The sequence below is a fragment of the Protomyctophum parallelum genome, assembly GCF_964188405.1.
Source record: "Protomyctophum parallelum genome assembly, chromosome: 19".
Taxonomy (NCBI): Eukaryota; Metazoa; Chordata; class Actinopteri; order Myctophiformes; family Myctophidae; genus Protomyctophum; species Protomyctophum parallelum.
Window position 1 is genome coordinate 1384763 of NC_139717.1, and position 22092 is coordinate 1406854.

A 22092-nucleotide genomic window follows, 5' to 3' on the forward strand; every position below is an offset into this window, starting at 1 on the left:
CACACACACACACCTGATACGCGTCTAAATGCCAGGTCATGTTCTATCCTTTCATATTCTGTTGTTAACCCGAATCCGATCCAAATAATTACGCGGCTTCCTTCCTTTCCTTTCTCACTGCAGTCAACTGTACATTTGACCTTCTATCTGCAACTAACTGTACATTTTAACCTATTTTTAACCTCTGTTTAATCCCGTCTACAGTTAATCTGTTTAATTCTGCCCATATTTAACTCTGTCTACGTTTAACTGAACATTTTAACCTCTCTGTTTCCTTCTTCTCTTTCTCTTCCTCCTCCATGTTCCATCTCTCTCTCTCTCTCTCTCTCTCTCTCTCTCTCTCTCTCTCTCTCTCGCGTGCGTGCGTGCGTGCATGCGTGTGTGCGTGTGTGCGTGAGCCGGCCTCATGCTGTAGTCTGATGTAGACATGGATGACTATCCTATCGTCTTCATCACCCTCCTCTTCCTCTGTCTCTGCTGTAGTTTGTGGACATGCCCTCTGTCCTCTCCATCACCCTCCTCTTCCTCTGTCTCTGCTGTAGTTTGTGGACATGTCCTCTGTCCTCTCCATCACCCTCCTCTTCCTCTGTCTCTGCTGTAGTTTGTGGACATGCCCTCTGTCCTCTCCATCACCCTCCTCTTCCTCTGTCTCTGCTGTAGTTTGTGGACATGTCCCCTGTCCTCTTCATCACCCTCCTCTTCCTCTGTCTCTGCTGTAGTTTGTGGACATGTCCCCTATCGTCTTCATCACCCTCCTCTTCCTCTGTCTCTGCTGTAGTTTGTGGACATGTCCCCTATCGTCTTCATCACCCTCCTCTTCCTCTGTCTCTGCTGTAGTTTGTGGACATGTCCCCTGTCCTCTTCATCACCCTCCTCTTCCTCTGTCTCTGCTGTAGTTTGTGGACATGCCCTCTGTCCTCTTCATCACCCTCCTCTTCCTCTGTCTCTGCTGTAGTTTGTGGACATGTCCCCTGTCCTCTTCATCACCCTCCTCTTCCTCTGTCTCTGCTGTAGTTTGTGGACATGTCCTCTGTCCTCTCCATCACCCTCCTCTTCCTCTGTCTCTGCTGTAGTTTGTGGACATGTCCCCTATCGTCTTCATCACCCTCCTCTTCCTCTGTCTCTGCTGTAGTTTGTGGACATGTCCCCTGTCCTCTTCATCACCCTCCTCTTCCTCTGTCTCTGCTGTAGTTTGTGGACATGTCCCCTGTCCTCTCCATCACCCTCCTCTTCCTCTGTCTCTGCTGTAGTGTGTGGACATGTCCCCTGTCCTCTCCATCACCCTCCTCTTCCTCTGTCTCTGCTGTAGTTTGTGGACATGTCCTCTGTCCTCTTCATCACCCTCCTCTTCCTCTGTCTCTGCTGTAGTTTGTGGACATGTCCTCTGTCCTCTTCATCACCCTCCTCTTCCTCTGTCTCTGCTGTAGTTTGTGGACATGTCCCCTGTCCTCTCCATCACCCTCCTCTTCCTCTGTCTCTGCTGTAGTTTGTGGACATGTCCTCTGTCCTCTTCATCACCCTCCTCTTCCTCTGTCTCTGCTGTAGTTTGTGGACATGTCCTCTGTCCTCTTCATCACCCTCCTCTTCCTCTGTCTCTGCTGTAGTTTGTGGACATGTCCTCTGTCCTCTTCATCACCCTCCTCTTCCTCTGTCTCTGCTGTAGTTTGTGGACATGTCCTCTGTCCTCTTCATCACCCTCCTCTTCCTCTGTCTCTGCTGTAGTTTGTGGACATGTCCCCTGTCCTCTCCATCACCCTCCTCTTCCTCTGTCTCTGCTGTAGTTTGTGGACATGTCCTCTGTCCTCTTCATCACCCTCCTCTTCCTCTGTCTCTGCTGTAGTTTGTGGACATGTCCCCTATCGTCTTCATCACCCTCCTCTTCCTCTGTCTCTGTCTGTAGTTTGTGGACATGGACGACTGTGTCCTCAGAGGACTACTGTCTCTGCTAACCTGTCTCAACCAGCTCTTCTTCCTCATCAAGGTTAACCCTCCCTCCCTCTCCCCCTCCCCCCACTCTCCTGGGAGGGGGCAGTCTAGGACATCAGTTTAGGACATCAGTCTAGGACATCAGTCTAGGACATCAGTCTAGGACATCATAAGAAAGTAGTTAAATAAGTCCTTGGCGCGGTGCCGGGAGTCCTTCAAAATAGGAGCTCTGGGGTGCCGGAAAGACAGGGCTGCTTTTACTCTGAAACCCCACGACCCGGAAGCAATCCGCTCAAAAACGTTTCCTTTACATTGCTAGCTTACATCGCTATCGTTTTAATTCATGCGATAATATATGATCCAAACGCGTCTTTTAGGCGTGAATGAGGCCTTAACCCATTTTGACCTGAGATCAAATTCTATAAATGTTCTTCTACATCCTGACAGTTTTCTGATAAAAGCTATGTTTCTATGTCAGTCGTTCTTCGATTTAAAAAAAATATCAGACCTACAAGCTCGTATCGCGCCACTCGGTGGCGCGCTACGAGATTGTAGGTCTGATATTTTTCAATAGCTAAAGCATAACACAATGCTAACACCAAAAGGGGTTCCCGCCCAAAATGGGTTAATGTCTATTGTTTACATTGTAGGAGCTGATTGGTTGATGTATAATGTTTACGCTCCACACGTCCCAAACTCTTCTCCCTTCTGGCTCCAAAACTGTGGAATGCACTTCCCATTGCAGTCAGAACTGCAGCATCACTCCCAATCTTCCGCCGTAGCCTGAAAACCCACCTTTTCAGACTCCATCATGGCCCATAGCACTTACCCTAACCCCTTAGATAGCATTTCTGTTGGCTTAGATAGCATTTGACACAGACTTATAGCATGTTATGTAGACAGCACTATAATTGTATTGTATATAGTCATAGCACGCCATAGTACATATGTATAGCATAGTAGTGAATATGTATAGTTTATTATGTATAGTGTATGTATAGTTTCATCATATAGATATTCCACTGTTACCTTCTTAGCTTACGCATGTTTCATGATAAATGCTTTTATGTGATGTATTCCCATGCTTTTGTTCTTGCTTAAATGTAAGTCGCTCTGGATTAAGAGCGTCTGCTAAATGCCTAAATTGTAAATTGTAAATTTACATGTCATGGTAGGAGCTGATTGGTCAATGTGTCATGGTAGGAGCTGATTGGCTAATGTGTCATGGTAGGAGCTGATTGGCTAATGTTTCATGGTAGGAGCTGATTGGTCAATGTGTCATGGTAGGAGCTGATTGGTCAATGTGTCATGGTAGGAGCTGATTGGCTAATGTCTCATGGTAGGAGCTGATTGGCTAATGTGTCATGGTAGGAGCTGATTGGCTAATGTGTCATGGTAGGAGCTGATTGGCTAATGTGTCATGGTAGGAGCTGATTGGTCAATGTGTCATAGGAGCTGATTGGCTAATGTGTCATGGTAGGAGCTGATTGGCTAATGTGTCATGGTAGGAGCTGATTGGTCAATGTGTCATGGTAGGAGCTGATTGGTCAATGTGTCATGGTAGGAGCTGATTGGTCAATGTGTCATAGGAGCTGATTGATTAATGTGTCATAGGAGCTGATTGGTCAATGTGTCATGGTAGGAGCTGATTGGTCAATGTGTCATGGTAGGAGCTGATTGGTCAATGTGTCATAGGAGCTGATTGATTAATGTGTCATAGGAGCTGATTGGTCAATGTGTCATGGTAGGAGCTGATTGGTCAATGTGTCATGGTAGGAGCTGATTGGTTAATGTGTCATGGTAGGAGCTGATTGGTCAATGTGTCATAGGAGCTGATTGATTAATGTGTCATAGGAGCTGATTGGTCAATGTGTCATGGTAGGAGCTGATTGGTCAATGTGTCATGGTAGGAGCTGATTGGTTAATGTGTCATGGTAGGAGCTGATTGGTTAATGTATCATGGTAGGAGCTGATTGGCTAATGTGTCATGGTAGGAGCTGATTGGTCAATGTGTCATGGTAGGAGCTGATTGGTCAATGTGTCATGGTAGGAGCTGATTGGCTAATGTGTCATGGTAGGAGCTGATTGGTCAATGTGTCATGGTAGGAGCTGATTGGCTAATGTGTCATGGTAGGAGCTGATTGGCTAATGTGTCATGGTAGGAGCTGATTGGTCGATGTGTCATGGTAGGAGCTGATTGGTCGATGTGTCATGGTAGGAGCTGATTGGTCGATGTGTCATGGTAGGAATGGTAGGAGCTGATTGGTCGATGTGTCATGGTAGGAGCTGATTGGCTAATGTGTCATAGGAGCTGATTGATTAATGTGTCATAGGAGCTGATTGGTCAATGTGTCATAGGAGCTGATTGGTCAATGTGTCATAGGAGCTGATTGGTCAATGTGTCATAGGAGCTGATTGGTCAATGTGTCATAGGAGCTGATTGATTAATGTGTCATAGGAGCTGATTGGTCAATGTGTCATGGTAGGAGCTGATTGGTCAATGTGTCATGGTAGGAGCTGATTGGTCAATGTGTCATGGTAGGAGCTGATTGGTCAATGTGTCATGGTAGGAGCTGATTGGTCAATGTGTCATGGTAGGAGCTGATTGGCTAATGTGTCATGGTAGGAGCTGATTGGTCAATGTGTCATGGTAGGAGCTGATTGGTCAATGTGTCATGGTAGGAGCTGATTGGCTAATGTGTCATGGTAGGAGCTGATTGGTCAATGTGTCATGGTAGGAGCTGATTGGTCAATGTGTCATAGGAGCTGATTGGTCAATGTGTCATAGGAGCTGATTGGTCAATGTGTCATGGTAGGAGCTGATTGGCTAATGTGTCATGGTAGGAGCTGATTGGCTAATGTGTCATGGTAGGAGCTGATTGGTCAATGTGTCATGGTAGGAGCTGATTGGCTAATGTTTCATGGTAGGAGCTGATTGGTCAATGTGTCATGGTAGGAGCTGATTGGTCAATGTGTCATGGTAGGAGCTGATTGGTCAATGTGTCATGGTAGGAGCTGATTGGTCAATGTGTCATGGTAGGAGCTGATTGGTCAATGTGTCATGGTAGGAGCTGATTGGTCAATGTGTCATGGTAGGAGCTGATTGGTCAATGTGTCATGGTAGGAGCTGATTGGTCAATGTGTCATGGTAGGAGCTGATTGGTCAATGTGTCATAGGAGCTGATTGGTCAATGTGTCATAGTAGCTGATTGGTCAATGTGTCATGGTAGGAGCTGATTGGTCAATGTGTCATGGTAGGAGCTGATTGGTCAATGTGTCATGGTAGGAGCTGATTGGTCAATGTGTCATGGTAGGAGCTGATTGGTCAATGTGTCATGGTAGGAGCTGATTGGCTAATGTCTCATGGTAGGAGCTGATTGGCTAATGTGTCATGGTAGGAGCTGATTGGCTAATGTGTCATGGTAGGAGCTGATTGGTCAATGTGTCATGGTAGGAGCTGATTGGTCAATGTGTCATGGTAGGAGCTGATTGGTCAATGTGTCATGGTAGGAGCTGATTGGTCAATGTGTCATGGTAGGAGCTGATTGGTCAATGTGTCATGGTAGGAGCTGATTGGCTAATGTGTCATGGTAGGAGCTGATTGGCTAATGTGTCATGGTAGGAGCTGATTGGCTAATGTGTCATGGTAGGAGCTGATTGGTCAATGTGTCATGGTAGGAGCTGATTGGTCAATGTGTCATGGTAGGAGCTGATTGGTCAATGTGTCATGGTAGGAGCTGATTGGTCAATGTGTCATGGTAGGAGCTGATTGGTCAATGTGTCATAGAGCTGATTGGTCAATGTGTCATGGTAGGAGCTGATTGGTCAATGTGTCATGGTAGGAGCTGATTGGTCAATGTGTCATGGTAGGAGCTGATTGGTCAATGTGTCATGGTAGGAGCTGATTGGTCAATGTGTCATGGTAGGAGCTGATTGGTCAATGTGTCATGGTAGGAGCTGATTGGCTAATGTGTCATGGTAGGAGCTGATTGGTCAATGTGTCATGGTAGGAGCTGATTGGTCAATGTGTCATGGTAGGAGCTGATTGGTCAATGTGTCATGGTAGGAGCTGATTGGTCAATGTGTCATGGTAGGAGCTGATTGGTCAATGTGTCATGGTAGGAGCTGATTGGCTAATGTGTCATGGTAGGAGCTGATTGGCTAATGTGTCATGGTAGGAGCTGATTGGTCAATGTGTCATAGGAGCTGATTGGTCAATGTGTCATAGGAGCTGATTGGTCAATGTGTCATGGTAGGAGCTGATTGGTCAATGTGTCATGGTAGGAGCTGATTGGTCAATGTGTCATGGTAGGAGCTGATTGGTCAATGTGTCATAGGAGCTGATTGGTCGATGTGTCATAGGAGCTGATTGGTCAATGTGTCATAGGAGCTGATTGGTCAATGTGTCATAGGAGCTGATTGGTCAATGTGTCATGGTAGGAGCTGATTGGTCAATGTGTCATGGTAGGAGCTGATTGGTCAATGTGTCATGGTAGGAGCTGATTGGTCGATGTGTCATAGGAGCTGATTGGCTAATGTGTCATGGTAGGAGCTGATTGGCTAATGTGTCATGGTAGGAGCTGATTGGTCAATGTGTCATGGTAGGAGCTGATTGGTCAATGTGTCATGGTAGGAGCTGATTGGTCAATGTGTCATAGGAGCTGATTGATTAATGTGTCATAGGAGCTGATTGGTCAATGTGTCATGGTAGGAGCTGATTGGTCAATGTGTCATGGTAGGAGCTGATTGGTCAATGTGTCATAGGAGCTGATTGATTAATGTGTCATAGGAGCTGATTGGTCAATGTGTCATGGTAGGAGCTGATTGGTTAATGTGTCATGGTAGGAGCTGATTGGTTAATGTATCATGGTAGGAGCTGATTGGCTAATGTGTCATGGTAGGAGCTGATTGGTCAATGTGTCATGGTAGGAGCTGATTGGTCAATGTGTCATGGTAGGAGCTGATTGGCTAATGTGTCATGGTAGGAGCTGATTGGTCAATGTGTCATGGTAGGAGCTGATTGGCTAATGTGTCATGGTAGGAGCTGATTGGCTAATGTGTCATGGTAGGAGCTGATTGGTCGATGTGTCATGGTAGGAGCTGATTGGTCGATGTGTCATGGTAGGAGCTGATTGGTCGATGTGTCATGGTAGGAATGGTAGGAGCTGATTGGTCGATGTGTCATGGTAGGAGCTGATTGGCTAATGTGTCATAGGAGCTGATTGATTAATGTGTCATAGGAGCTGATTGGTCAATGTGTCATAGGAGCTGATTGGTCAATGTGTCATAGGAGCTGATTGGTCAATGTGTCATAGGAGCTGATTGGTCAATGTGTCATAGGAGCTGATTGATTAATGTGTCATAGGAGCTGATTGGTCAATGTGTCATGGTAGGAGCTGATTGGTCAATGTGTCATGGTAGGAGCTGATTGGTCAATGTGTCATGGTAGGAGCTGATTGGTCAATGTGTCATGGTAGGAGCTGATTGGTCAATGTGTCATGGTAGGAGCTGATTGGCTAATGTGTCATGGTAGGAGCTGATTGGTCAATGTGTCATGGTAGGAGCTGATTGGTCAATGTGTCATGGTAGGAGCTGATTGGCTAACGTGTCATGGTAGGAGCTGATTGGTCAATGTGTCATGGTAGGAGCTGATTGGTCAATGTGTCATAGGAGCTGATTGGTCAATGTGTCATAGGAGCTGATTGGTCAATGTGTCATGGTAGGAGCTGATTGGCTAATGTGTCATGGTAGGAGCTGATTGGCTAATGTGTCATGGTAGGAGCTGATTGGTCAATGTGTCATGGTAGGAGCTGATTGGCTAATGTTTCATGGTAGGAGCTGATTGGTCAATGTGTCATGGTAGGAGCTGATTGGTCAATGTGTCATGGTAGGAGCTGATTGGTCAATGTGTCATGGTAGGAGCTGATTGGTCAATGTGTCATGGTAGGAGCTGATTGGTCAATGTGTCATGGTAGGAGCTGATTGGTCAATGTGTCATGGTAGGAGCTGATTGGTCAATGTGTCATGGTAGGAGCTGATTGGTCAATGTGTCATGGTAGGAGCTGATTGGTCAATGTGTCATGGTAGGAGCTGATTGGTCAATGTGTCATAGGAGCTGATTGGTCAATGTGTCATAGTAGCTGATTGGTCAATGTGTCATGGTAGGAGCTGATTGGTCAATGTGTCATGGTAGGAGCTGATTGGTCAATGTGTCATGGTAGGAGCTGATTGGTCAATGTGTCATGGTAGGAGCTGATTGGCTAATGTCTCATGGTAGGAGCTGATTGGCTAATGTGTCATGGTAGGAGCTGATTGGCTAATGTGTCATGGTAGGAGCTGATTGGTCAATGTGTCATGGTAGGAGCTGATTGGTCAATGTGTCATGGTAGGAGCTGATTGGTCAATGTGTCATGGTAGGAGCTGATTGGTCAATGTGTCATGGTAGGAGCTGATTGGTCAATGTGTCATGGTAGGAGCTGATTGGCTAATGTGTCATGGTAGGAGCTGATTGGCTAATGTGTCATGGTAGGAGCTGATTGGCTAATGTGTCATGGTAGGAGCTGATTGGTCAATGTGTCATGGTAGGAGCTGATTGGTCAATGTGTCATGGTAGGAGCTGATTGGTCAATGTGTCATGGTAGGAGCTGATTGGTCAATGTGTCATGGTAGGAGCTGATTGGTCAATGTGTCATAGAGCTGATTGGTCAATGTGTCATGGTAGGAGCTGATTGGTCAATGTGTCATGGTAGGAGCTGATTGGTCAATGTGTCATGGTAGGAGCTGATTGTTCAATGTGTCATGGTAGGAGCTGATTGGTCAATGTGTCATGGTAGGAGCTGATTGGTCAATGTGTCATGGTAGGAGCTGATTGGCTAATGTGTCATGGTAGGAGCTGATTGGTCAATGTGTCATGGTAGGAGCTGATTGGTCAATGTGTCATGGTAGGAGCTGATTGGTCAATGTGTCATGGTAGGAGCTGATTGGTCAATGTGTCATGGTAGGAGCTGATTGGTCAATGTGTCATGGTAGGAGCTGATTGGCTAATGTGTCATGGTAGGAGCTGATTGGCTAATGTGTCATGGTAGGAGCTGATTGGTCAATGTGTCATAGGAGCTGATTGGTCAATGTGTCATAGGAGCTGATTGGTCAATGTGTCATGGTAGGAGCTGATTGGTCAATGTGTCATGGTAGGAGCTGATTGGTCAATGTGTCATGGTAGGAGCTGATTGGTCAATGTGTCATGGTAGGAGCTGATTGGTCAATGTGTCATGGTAGGAGCTGATTGGCTAATGTGTCATGGTAGGAGCTGATTGGTCAATGTGTCATAGGAGCTGATTGGTCAATGTTTCATGGTAGGAGCTGATTGGTCAATGTGTCATGGTAGGAGCTGATTGGTCAATGTGTCATGGTAGGAGCTGATTGGTCAATGTGTCATGGTAGGAGCTGATTGGTCAATGTGTCATAGGAGCTGATTGGTCAATGTGTCATGGTAGGAGCTGATTGGTCAATGTGTCATGGTAGGAGCTGATTGGTCAATGTGTCATGGTAGGAGCTGATTGGCTAATGTCTCATGGTAGGAGCTGATTGGCTAATGTGTCATGGTAGGAGCTGATTGGCTAATGTGTCATGGTAGGAGCTGATTGGTCAATGTGTCATGGTAGGAGCTGATTGGTCAATGTGTCATGGTAGGAGCTGATTGGTCAATGTGTCATGGTAGGAGCTGATTGGTCAATGTGTCATGGTAGGAGCTGATTGGTCAATGTGTCATGGTAGGAGCTGATTGGCTAATGTGTCATGGTAGGAGCTGATTGGCTAATGTGTCATGGTAGGAGCTGATTGGCTAATGTGTCATGGTAGGAGCTGATTGGTCAATGTGTCATGGTAGGAGCTGATTGGTCAATGTGTCATGGTAGGAGCTGATTGGTCAATGTGTCATGGTAGGAGCTGATTGGTCAATGTGTCATGGTAGGAGCTGATTGGTCAATGTGTCATAGAGCTGATTGGTCAATGTGTCATGGTAGGAGCTGATTGGTCAATGTGTCATGGTAGGAGCTGATTGGTCAATGTGTCATGGTAGGAGCTGATTGGTCAATGTGTCATGGTAGGAGCTGATTGGTCAATGTGTCATGGTAGGAGCTGATTGGTCAATGTGTCATGGTAGGAGCTGATTGGCTAATGTGTCATGGTAGGAGCTGATTGGTCAATGTGTCATGGTAGGAGCTGATTGGTCAATGTGTCATGGTAGGAGCTGATTGGTCAATGTGTCATGGTAGGAGCTGATTGGTCAATGTGTCATGGTAGGAGCTGATTGGTCAATGTGTCATGGTAGGAGCTGATTGGCTAATGTGTCATGGTAGGAGCTGATTGGCTAATGTGTCATGGTAGGAGCTGATTGGTCAATGTGTCATAGGAGCTGATTGGTCAATGTGTCATAGGAGCTGATTGGTCAATGTGTCATGGTAGGAGCTGATTGGTCAATGTGTCATGGTAGGAGCTGATTGGTCAATGTGTCATGGTAGGAGCTGATTGGTCAATGTGTCATGGTAGGAGCTGATTGGTCAATGTGTCATGGTAGGAGCTGATTGGCTAATGTGTCATGGTAGGAGCTGATTGGTCAATGTGTCATAGGAGCTGATTGGTCAATGTTTCATGGTAGGAGCTGATTGGTCAATGTGTCATGGTAGGAGCTGATTGGTCAATGTGTCATGGTAGGAGCTGATTGGTCAATGTGTCATGGTAGGAGCTGATTGGTCAATGTGTCATAGGAGCTGATTGGTCAATGTGTCATAGGAGCTGATTGGTCAATGTGTCATGGTAGGAGCTGAGGGAGAAGCAGAGCCACCAGCAGGGGGCGCTAAAGGACCTCTACAGAGTGAAGGAGCAGAAAGCCAGGGAGGTGCAGCGACACAACGCCCAGCAGGAGAGAGAGACACTCAGGTGAGGAGAGAGAGAGAGAGAGAGAGAGAGAGAGAGAGAGAGAGAGAGAGAGAGAGAGAGAGAGAGAGAGAGAGAGAGAGAGAGAGACCCCCTGGAACTCCATCCAGGACCCCTGGGGGTCCCACTTTGGGAAGTACTGATCTATTAGTTCTAAATTATTTTTATTTTTATTTTATTTTATTTTATTTTATTTTATTTTATTTTATTTTATTTTATTTTATTTTATTTTATTTTATTTTATTTTATTTTATTTTATTTTATTTTATTTTATTTTATTTTATTTTATTTTATTTTATTTTATTTTATTTTATTTTATTTTATTTTATTTTATTTTATTTTATTTTATTTTAGTTGCTTAAAGCCCTAGGCTAGGACACGTGCAGAGTAACGTTAGGCAGAGATTAAATCCCGTAAGGGGGCATTTTTGGACAAATAAATACCGTAAATAGCAGATCTACAGTACAATCTTCTGATAGCTTGTAGATCTGCTATTTCCGGGGCGCAACACAGGAGTCTTTATATCTACTAAAACAAATGTAGTTAAACGCAAAAATGCCGCGACTTCAGGGGGGGGGGGAAAGCAAATTCTCCTGAACGCTTCCGGTAAGGCATGGAATCCGATCCGGGATGGACAATTATAGGCGATATTTCGACCTCAATGATAAGCAGATCTTCGATGTCGAGGTTAGCATAATTATTAGCGCTTCTAGCATCACCGAAGGAGCTGCAGACTGGCTCAAACATGGCGGTGCTCGCAGGATTCTGTTAACGGTTCTGTTGGTCTAGTTATAACCACTAGCCCAAAGGGGCATCGCGGCATTTCATTGCACTGTTTGTTGTGTCTATTTATCGTCCACAGACTGGCTAAGCTGGAGGAGGAGAGGAGAGAGGAGGAGGAGAGGAGGAAGGAACAGGAGGCTGAGGAGGAGAGGAGAGACCAGGAGAAGAGAGACCAGGAGAGGAGAGACCAGGAGAGGAGAGACCAGGAGAGGAGAGACCAGGAGGCACAGGAGGAGGAGGAGGCCAGGCAGCGGACGAGGCTCCTGGAGGAGGAGGAGAGGGAGGCGCAGGCCCACCTCCTGGCCCTGCAGCAGGAGGAGGAGGAGGCACGCAAATGGCGAGATAGCCAGGAGGCGGAGGAGGAGGAGATGAGGAGGACGACTGAGGAACCGGTGGAGGAGAAGGAGGAGGGAGAGGTGGAGGAGGAGGAGGAGGAGGGGGCCGCTCGCAAACAGAGAGAAGAGGAGGAGGGGACGGAGGAGCAGGAGAGGAGGAGGAGGAGAGAAGAGGTATTGGTGTTTCAGAGTCAGATTCACTAAGCTGTTTGGTGTTTCAGAGTCAGATTCACTAAGCTGTTTGGTGTTTCAGAGTCAGATTCACTAAGCTGTTTGGTGTTTCAGAGTCAGATTCACTAAGCTGTAGGTCTGCTATTTTTCAATAGCTAAAGCATAGCGTAATTCTAACACCAAAAGGGGTTCCCGCCCCTAAATGGGTTAAATATTTAAATGAAAACCACTGAATCAATCCTAACAGGAGAGAGGAGGAGGAGGAGGAGGAGGAGGAGGAGGAGAGGGAGGAGGAGGAGGAGGAGGAGGAGAGGGAGGAGGAGGAGGAGGGGCAGGGCAGCATCCCGTGCTGACGTCTCCCAGCTCCTGCACCCTGACCTCCTACAGAGCCTTGTACCCCTTCGTGGCGCGCAACGCAGACGAGCTCACCCTGGACGCCGGCGGTCTCATCCAGGTACGTACGACATCATCGAGGTATGTACGACATCGTTATGTGATCGAGGTATGTACGACATCGTTTAGAAGATATTTAGTAGAATCTGGTCTCTTTGGCGCCCCCCTACAGGTGGAGGAGCAGACTGCGGGTGAGCCGGGCTGGCTGTGTGGTTCCTACCAAGGGAGAAGGGGCTGGTTCCCCCAGAGCTACGCCGAGAAGTGCCCCCCCGTCGCCCCCAAAACCACCACCCACACTGCCCCCAATGCCCCGGGGGGGCAAGGGGGCCGCCTGCTGCCCCCCTCCGCCTGCCCCGAGGAACCGCCCGACACAGGGTAGGTGGTACTGTGTGCCCCCTGGGGCCCGTTGTGTGCCCCCTGGGGCCCGTTGTGTGCAATGGATACAAAAATGTCCAAAGATTCAATATTTTAATTTGTACGATTAATCGCAAATAAGCAGTGGCGTGCACAGATATACACTTAACCCATTCTGACCGGGCACCCATTTTGGTGTCAGCATCATGTTATGCTTTAGCTATTTAAAAATAGCAGATCTACAAGCTCGTATCGCGCCACCGAGTGGCGCGATACGAGCTTGTAGGTCTGCTATTTTTGAAAAATCGAAGAACGACTGACATTTTTAGAATCTGATCTCAGGTCAGAATGGGTTCATCAGACCAGTGTGTGTCCAGCGTAAAACCTTGTATGAATCTGATCTCAGGTCAGAATGGGTTAAGGGGTGCTGGAGCACCACCTGCCCTTGCCCTCTTGACAGCAATGTGCCCTTTTGAAAACCGTCTGGTTCCACGTGCTGCACAAGGTGCCCTTTTTTCACTTGAGCCCCTGCCCCTATGCCTCTGCCCCTGCCCCTCGTGTCTGTGCACGCCACTGCAAATAAGTCATCAGCTTTCATCTGTTCCCTTCTTAGAGGAGTGGTTCTCAGCCAGTGGTCCGGGGACCACCAGTGGTCCTTGAGGGGGTTCCAGGTGGTCCCCGGCTAAATTATGAGAGTGGTCCGGGGACCACCAGTGGTCCTTGAGGGGGCTCCAGGTGGTCCCCGGCTAAATTATGAGAGTGGTCCGGGGACCACCAGTGGTCCTTGAGGGGGCTCCAGGTGGTCCCCGGCTAAATTATGAGAGCCCAGACCACAGAAAATCCACTGAATGTTAAAAGTTCATCTCTGTCTTTTTTTTCTTTCTTCTTTTTTACCCAGTGTTCCAGATGGCGACGGGATGGCGTTGAACTGCAGCCCTGAAGGCCTTGGGACAACTGAGGCTGACAGCGCTACGACGGTAATGACTCCACCGTTAGCCTCACAGCGCTACGGCGGTAATGACTCCACCGTTAGCCTCACAGTGCTATGACGGTAATGACTCCACCTTTAGCGCTACGACGGTAATGACTCCACCGTTAGCCTCACAGCGCTACGGCGGTAATGACTCCACCGTTAGCCTCACAGCGCTACGACGGTAATGACTCCACCGTTAGCCTCACAGCGCTACGACGGTAATGACTCCACCGTTAGCCTCACAGCGCTACGACGGTAATGACTCCACCGTTAGCCTCACAGCGCTACGACGGTAATGACTCCACCGTTAGCCTCACAGCGCTACGACGGTAATGACTCCACCGTTAGCCTCACAACGCTACGACGGTAATGACTCCACCGTTAGCCTCACAGCGCTACGACGGTAATGACTCCACCGTTAGCCTCACAGTGCTACGGCGGTAATGACTCCACCGTTAGCCTCACAGCGCTACGACGGTAATGACTCCACCGCCTGGGCCCTTCCTAACATTTTTGTCTAGTTTTTACTTGTTGAATGAATTGCCTGTACATTTAGTCTTAGTTGTAGTTAGCATAGCTTAGTTTTCATGTAGTTTCCATCTGGTTTTCGTCAGTGAAGAAAGGTAGTCGACGAACATTTTTGGTCATTGTATTAGTCGACGAAGACAACACTGCTCACAGCTTGACGGTAATGACTCCTCCTCCATATGTACCAATGCCCCCCCCCCTCCCCCCCCCCCCCCCCCACAGTCCATAGCTCCTCCCCTCCAGGCTCGTGTCCTCGCGGCGTGGTCGCCCGGCTCCTCCTCCTCCCGACTGGACGCCCCCGCCCCCCGCGATGAGGTCATCACCGCGCTGCTGAGCCTCTCGCCGGGTGACATCATCACCGTGCTGCGGCAGAGGGAGGACGGGTGGTGGCTGGGGCGGTCGGACGGCGGCGGCGGTGGGGGGGGCGGGGCACCGCGGCAGGGATGGTTCCCCAAGACGAACGTCGAGGTGGCGGCCACGCCCACGCCCCCCTTGGAGGCTGCGAGCGGGAACGCAGCAGAGTACGAGCATGCACGCACACATTTCACTTACACACACGCACGCACACGCAAGCACACTCGCACACACATTAATTTAGAAGCGGTGTCGATTTTGACAGTGGTTTTAGTCTCTGTCTTTTGAATGAAAATTTATTCATTTTTTTTATTTTTATTTTTTTTATATTTCAGTCACTGTTTTTAGTTTTAGTCTCGACTAAATCTACACACACTCTCTGTAGTCTTTGTGTCGTGTATATTTTTATTTATTTATTTATTTATTTGACAGCGACAAAGCTCATTAATCAACATTTTTTGACATAAATGGGCCAGAGTTAGCCGAAGCTAAGTTTCATCTGTAGTCCCTGGGCAGGCTCTTAAACAATGAATGATAAAAAGAAGGACAAAGTATAGTGCGCCTGCACACAACACCATGCGTTGATGCCATGTGTGCATAATGTGCAGGCACCCAACACCACGTCCATACAAAAACACAATACAATACAGATAAAAGAAGACAAAGTCTAGTGTGCCTGCACACAACACCATGCGTTGATGCCATGTGTGCATTATGTGCAAGCACCCACCACCACGTCCATACAAAAACACAGTACAATACAATAGCCTACAATACAGGAACAGATCGACATGGTACAGCGGACAGAACAACTGCAAAGTGAAGTGAGAAATGACACCGGTGATAAATACTAAATAGTGCTGATAGTTAGTTACTCATGATTACAGATTTGAGTTGTTTTTATAGCCACCTTTTCAGGTTGAATTTGAAGGTCAGATAGTTGGAGGTCTCTCTTAATTCTGTAGGGAGACTGTTCCAGTGATGGGAGGCTCTAACAGAGACTGTTCCAGTGATGGGAGGCTCTAACAGAGACTGTTCCAGTGATGGGAGGCTCTCACAGAGACTGTTCTAGTGATGGGAGGCTCTAACAGAGACTGTTCCAGTGATGGGAGGCTCTGACAGACTGTTCCAGTGATGGGAGGCTCTGACAGAGACTGTTCCAGTGATGGGAGGCTCTGACAGAGACTGTTCCAGTGATGGGAGGCTCTGACAGAGACTGTTCCAGTGATGGGAGGCTCTGACAGACTGTTCCAGTGATGGGAGGCTCTAACAGAGACTGTTCCAGTGATGGGAGGCTCTAACAGAGACTGTTCCAGTGATGGGAGGCTCTAACAGAGACTGTTCCAGTGATGGGAGGCTCTAACAGAGACTGTTCCAGTGATGGGAGGCTCTAACAGAGACTGTTCCAGTGATGGGAGGCTCTAACAGAGACTGTTCCAGTGATGGGAGGCTCTAACAGAGACTGTTCCAGTGATGGGAGGCTCTAATGATAGATGATATCATTGTCTTTGTGTTGTATATAGATGATATCATTGTCTTTGTGTCGTTACTCAACAGGCCCATATATTCCAGCGTTGACGAGTTTGACACTCCCGATTCAGGTCAACTGGAAGGTTGGTGTCTGTCTGTCTGTCTGTCTGTCTGTCTGTCTATAAACCACAATGTATTGTGGGAAGTGAAGTGTTATGGACTACAACTCCCAGAAGAGGCGTGCACAGCAGCGCGACACCACAGCACAAGGCGCATGTAGATCTGCTATTTTATTTTTGAATCTTGAAAACGTGCACATTTTTTAACATATATTCTTTCACAGCGAACATTTTTAATTCAAATCTTTTCTTCTGGGAGGTCCCTAAAACAACATGTTTTGAGATAGGGATCCGCGGCCAATTAATTTGACGCAAAATAGTTGAGAACAACTGACATTGAAACCTAGGTTTTTCAGAAAATTGTCAGTATTTAGAAGACATTTTGTAGGCATTTTGCTTGCTGCTATTTTCAGCATGCAAACAAGTATAAAATGACTTATACTGGATCTCTTGTCCACTAGTCCCTTCCTAACATTTAAGTGTAGTTTTTTATTTGTTGACGAAATATATTTAGTCTTAGTCATCGTAGCTTAGTTTTCATTTAGTTTCCATTTAGTTTTCGTCTTAGTTTCAGTCGACAAAATCCACACCGTTGCCCCCTCCCACCGCCAGGGGGCAGTAGTGTGTTTAGTCATAGCGTGTGTGTATAATTATTCCCCCCTCCTCCTCAGAGTTTGTGGCGCTCTACACGTACGAGAGCCCCGAGGCGGGCGACCTGACGTTCCGCGAGGGAGACGTGGTGCTGGTGACGCAGCGGGACGGCGAGTGGTGGCGCGGCTGCATCGGGGACCTCTACGGGGTGTTCCCCTCCAACTACGTCAGGGTGAGTGTAGGACCTCTACAGTTGATTTAGTCGACTAAAATGTTTTTTGACAGGCCTTGATGTCGTTGTAATGACATATTTTACACGTTGGTTGCATGCTGAAAATAGCAGATATACAATCTCACAGATTGTATATCTGCTATTTTCAGCATGCAACCCAGCATAAAACCGGATCTCTTGTAGTCCCTAGTCCCTTCCTAACATTTTAGTCTAGTTTTTATTTGTCGATGAAATTTACAGTATATTTAGTCTTTAGCTTAGTTTTCAATTCGTTTCCATTTGTTTTAGTCAGTGAAAAAAGGTAGTCAACGAACATTTTTCGTCTTAGTTTTAGTCCACGAAAACAACACTGTAACTACGTCAGGGTGAGTGTATGACCTCTACAGGGTGTTCCCCTCCAACTACGTCAGGGTGAGTTTAGGACCTCTACAGGGTGTTCCCCTCCAACTACGTCAGGGTGAGTTTAGGACCTCTACAGGGTGTTCCCCTCCTACTACGTCAGGGTGAGTGTAGGACCTCTACAGGGTGTTCCCCTCCAACTACGTCAGGGTGAGTTTAGGACCTCTACAGGGTGTTCCCCTCCAACTACGTCAGGGTGAGTGCAGGACCTCTACGGGGTGTTCCCCTCCTACTACGTCAGGGTGAGTGTAGGACCTCTACAGGGTGTTCCCCTCCAACTACGTCAGGGTGAGTGTAGGACCTCTACGGGGTGTTCCCCTCCAACTACGTCAGGGTGAGTGTAGGACCTCTACAGGGTGTTCCCCTCCAACTACGTCAGGGTGAGTGCAGGACCTCTACGGGGTGTTCCCCTCCTACTACGTCAGGGTGAGTGCAGGACCTCTACGCGGTGTTCCCCTCCTACTACGTCAGGGTGAGTGTAGGACCTCTACAGGGTGTTCCCCTCCAACTACGTCAGGGTGAGTGTAGGACCTCTACGGGGTGTTCCCCTCCAACTACGTCAGGGTGAGTGTAGGACCTCTACGGGGTGTTCCCCTCCAACTACGTCAGGGTGAGTTTAGGACCTCTACGGGGTGTTCCCCTCCTACTACGTCAGGGTGAGTTTAGGACCTCTACGGGGTGTTCCCCTCCAACTACGTCAGGGTGAGTTTAGGACCTCTACGGGGTGTTCCCCTCCAACTACGTCAGGGTGAGTGTAGGACCTCTACAGGGTGTTCCCCTCCAACTACGTCAGGGTGAGTTTAGGACCTCTACAGGGTGTTCCCCTCCAACTACGTCAGGGTGAGTTTAGGACCTCTACGGGGTGTTCCCCTCCAACTACGTCAGGGTGAGTTTAGGACCTCTACGGGGTGTTCCCCTCCAACTACGTCAGGGTGAGTGTAGGACTTCTACAGGGTCTTTCCCTCCTACTTCCCTCCTACTACCTACTCCTACTGCGCTCCTCGCTTCCCTTTTGAAACGCCCTTTTAAGGGTGATTTTTAACCCGCAGCGCGGGTTAGTCTCACCGCTCAGACCCCTGTCGTGTCATAGAGACTGACGTTGTCGACACTACGCAAAAAAGCATGGAATACGGATGTGTATATTACAGGAAACTCCCGTTAAACTTGCCAACAAACTCCGGTAAACTCCCGAATTGTACCGTCACACCTGTATATTACTGTATATTAACTGTATATTACCGTATATTAACTGTATATGTACCATCACACCTGTATATTACTGTATATTAACTGTATATTACCGTATATTAACTGTATATGTACCGTCACACCTGTATGTTACCGTATATTAACTGTATACCATCACACCTGTATATTACCGTATATTAACTGTATATGCTACTAAACTTGAGGTTTACGGGCAAATAGTGCCCATAATTGCCCGTTATAACTCCTCTTTTCACACAGTGCACTGTATTGAAGTGTATCATTGAACTGTTCATGGTCTCTGTTGTTTAGATATTATTTTTAATGTTCTACTATAATAAAAGCTTATAAAAAATAGAAATCACAAACAAGAATCACAATAAATCTCAATATCGACTCAAATCTTAATATAATTAAGAATGTGCGTAACGGTAGAACTATAACGTTATGCTGATGATGTCATTGTTCTGTCTGTCTGTTTTCAGGTAACGAAGCCTGGAGGTCCAATTAAGAAGCCAGGTGAGGCCAGGAGCACGCATGCACGCACGCACACACACACACACACACACACACGCACACACACCCACACACGCACAATATCTAATTTGAACCATTAGGTTTCAAACATAGCTGGGGACCCCCTGGAACTCCATCAAGGACCCCTGGGGGTCCCACTTTGGGAAGCACTGATTCTAAATTATTTTATTTTATTTTATTTTATTTTATTTTATTTTATTTTATTTTATTTTATTTTATTTTATTTTATTTTATTTTATTTTATTTTATTTTATTTTATTTTATTTTATTTTATTTTATTTTATGCAGAGATTGCGCAGGCGGTCAGTACCACCGTGGCCCACACGGGGGAGCAGTTGAGTCTGTGTCCGGGTCAGCTGATCGTGGTGCGGGCCAGGAACTCCTCCGGCTGGTGGCTGGGGGAACTGCAGGTCAGTCACAGCCTAGGTCTCTCTACCTTTCTCTCTCTCTCTCTCTCTGTGTCTCTCTCTCTCTCTCTCTCTCTCTCTCTCTCTCTCTCTCTCTCTCTCTCTGCAGGTCAGTCACAGCCTAGGTCTCTCTACCTTTCTCTCTCTCTTTCTCTCTGTCTCTCTCCCTCTCTCTGTCTGCCTCTGTCTCTCTCGCTCTCTCTTTCTCTCTCTCTCTCTCTCTCTCTCTCTCTGCAGGTCAGTCACAGCCTAGGTCTCTCTACCTTTCTCTCTCTCTTTCTCTCTGTCTCTCTCTCTCTCTGTCTGCCTCTGTCTCTCTCGCTCTCTCTTTCTCTCTCTCTCTCTCTGCAGGTCAGTCACAGCCTAGGTCTCTCTACCTTTCTCTCTCTCTTTCTCTCTGTCTCTCTCTCTCTCTCTGTCTGCCTCTGTCTCTCTCTCTCTCTCTCTCTCTCTCTCTCTGCAGGTCAGTCACAGCCTAGGTCTCTCTACCTTTCTCTCTCTCTTTCTCTCTGTCTGCCTCTGTCTCTCTCTGTCTGCCTCTGTCTCTGTCTCTCTCTCTCTCTCTCTCTCGCTGCAGGTCAGTCACAGCCTAGGTCTCTCTACCTCTAGTCAAGTCACAGCCCTCCCACCCATTAGGATTCTATAGTGTTGAAACAACAACAACACTATTAGATTCTTTCTTATAGGATTGTTGTCCTCTAAGAAAACCCAATAGGCGCTCCAGCCACTGGTAAGTGTGTGTGTGTGTGTGTGTGTGTGTGTGTGTGTGTGTGTGTGTGTGTGTGTGCGCGTGTGTGTGTGTGTGCGTGTCCTCAGGCCCGCGGTAAGAAGCGTCAGAGTGGATGGTTCCATTCCAGCCACGTCAAGTTGCTCATGGGCCCCACGGCGTCCAACGGGATGTCCCCCCCCTCTGCTCTGCCAGGTAAAAAAAACATCCAACCATCCGTCCAACCGTCCATCTTCAACCACTTATCCGTAGTCGGGTCGCGGGGGCAACAGCTCCACCAGAGAGCTCTCCTCCAGAGTGACTTGCTCCTGGGGCATTCCGAGCTTTTAGAGTATATATGAATAGAGACGGCACCCAGAGGAAACCCTGAGGCGAAATGGACATAGTGGCCGAATGAAGGTATTGCAGCCTGGCCCCAAACACATGAACGCGCTGTCCGTTGACTATATCATTGTGCACGTTCACGACGGCAGCACGCTCGTGCGCGTTCAACGGCAGCGCGTTCATGTGTTTGGGGCAAATCCATCCCAGAATGCACTCTGTTCCTACCCGGAAGGGGAGGAGTGAAATCGCCTCATGCGCTTTTGAGCAACTTAAAGCAAGTGGATGGAAGGAGAACTCGGATGTCTTCTCTATTCATATATACTCTAAGATTCCGAGGCGTTCCAAGGCCAGTGAGTCGATGCGTTTCCTCCATCTGGTCCTTGTAAACCTCTGTATTCCCGTCCTCTGGAATTTAATCTTTGCGTAGGACGAAAATAGCCGATTTGCTCGTCTACATATAGCGAAACGTCTCCGTTCATTCATTGTCAACGGGACTTTAATGTTTGTGTTAGGACAAAAATCGACACTATAGCTGAACATATGTCATTAAACTCTCCTTCCCATCATGCCTTGCAGTGTTGCCAGGTTATTAAACTCTCCTTCCCATGATGCATTGCAGTGTTGCCAGGTCATTAAACTCTCCTTCCCATCATGCCTTGCAGTGTTGCCAGGTCATTAAACTCTCCTTCCCATGATGCCTTGCAGTGTTGCCAGGTCAATAAACTACATTTCCCATGATGCCTTGCAGTGTTGCCAGGTCATTAAACTCTCCTTCCCATGATGCATTGCAGTGTGCCAGGTCATTAAACTCTCCTTCCCATGATGCTTTGCAGTGTGCCAGGTCATCGCCATGTACGACTACACGGCGGCCAATCAGGACGAGCTGAGCTTCGCCAAGGGTCAGCTGATCAGCGTCCTGGACAAGTCCAACCCTGATTGGTGGAAAGGGGAGGCCGGGGGCGTGACGGGCCTGCTGCCGACCAACTACGTCAAGATGAGCACAGACTCAGACCCCGCCCAGCAATGTGAGTATAGCCAATGAGAGCCCCACCCAACAATGTGAGTAGCCAATGAGAGTACCAGGCAGCAATGTGAGTAGCCAATGAGGGTGAGCACGTCATAAGGATCCCGAAATATTGGTGCCTAGGACGTCTGTGGACGTCCTAGCGACGTCCCAGCGACACGGGGCGAGATACGAATATTCAGAATTATCCTTTTTTTTTTTTTGGCATGTTAGCGCGGCGGAAAGAATGACTCTTATCTCCTAATCCAGGGCGCTCTCCGTGGTGATGAATGGATCGATATGCTGGTGCTTCATTTCTGCTCCTC

General features: G+C 47.6%; 1 protein-coding gene across 1 annotated transcript in view; it reads left to right on the forward strand.

Annotated features, from left to right (window-relative positions):
- Positions 1–21805, forward strand: part of LOC310876381 (intersectin-2-like) — a gene marked incomplete at both ends in the record, with an annotated part of 76562 nt that extends 54757 nt beyond the window's left edge. Inside the window, 14 exon segments of the mRNA XM_083789909.1 lie at positions 1901–1981; positions 10745–10863; positions 11723–11852; positions 12464–12478; positions 12481–12603; positions 12715–12917; positions 13795–13873; positions 14620–14918; positions 16309–16364; positions 17012–17169; positions 19254–19287; positions 19594–19715; positions 20529–20634; positions 21597–21805. Coding sequence (XP_083646035.1) covers positions 1901–1981; positions 10745–10863; positions 11723–11852; positions 12464–12478; positions 12481–12603; positions 12715–12917; positions 13795–13873; positions 14620–14918; positions 16309–16364; positions 17012–17169; positions 19254–19287; positions 19594–19715; positions 20529–20634; positions 21597–21805 — 1734 coding nt within the window.
- Between the last annotated feature and the right edge of the window lie 287 nt (positions 21806–22092).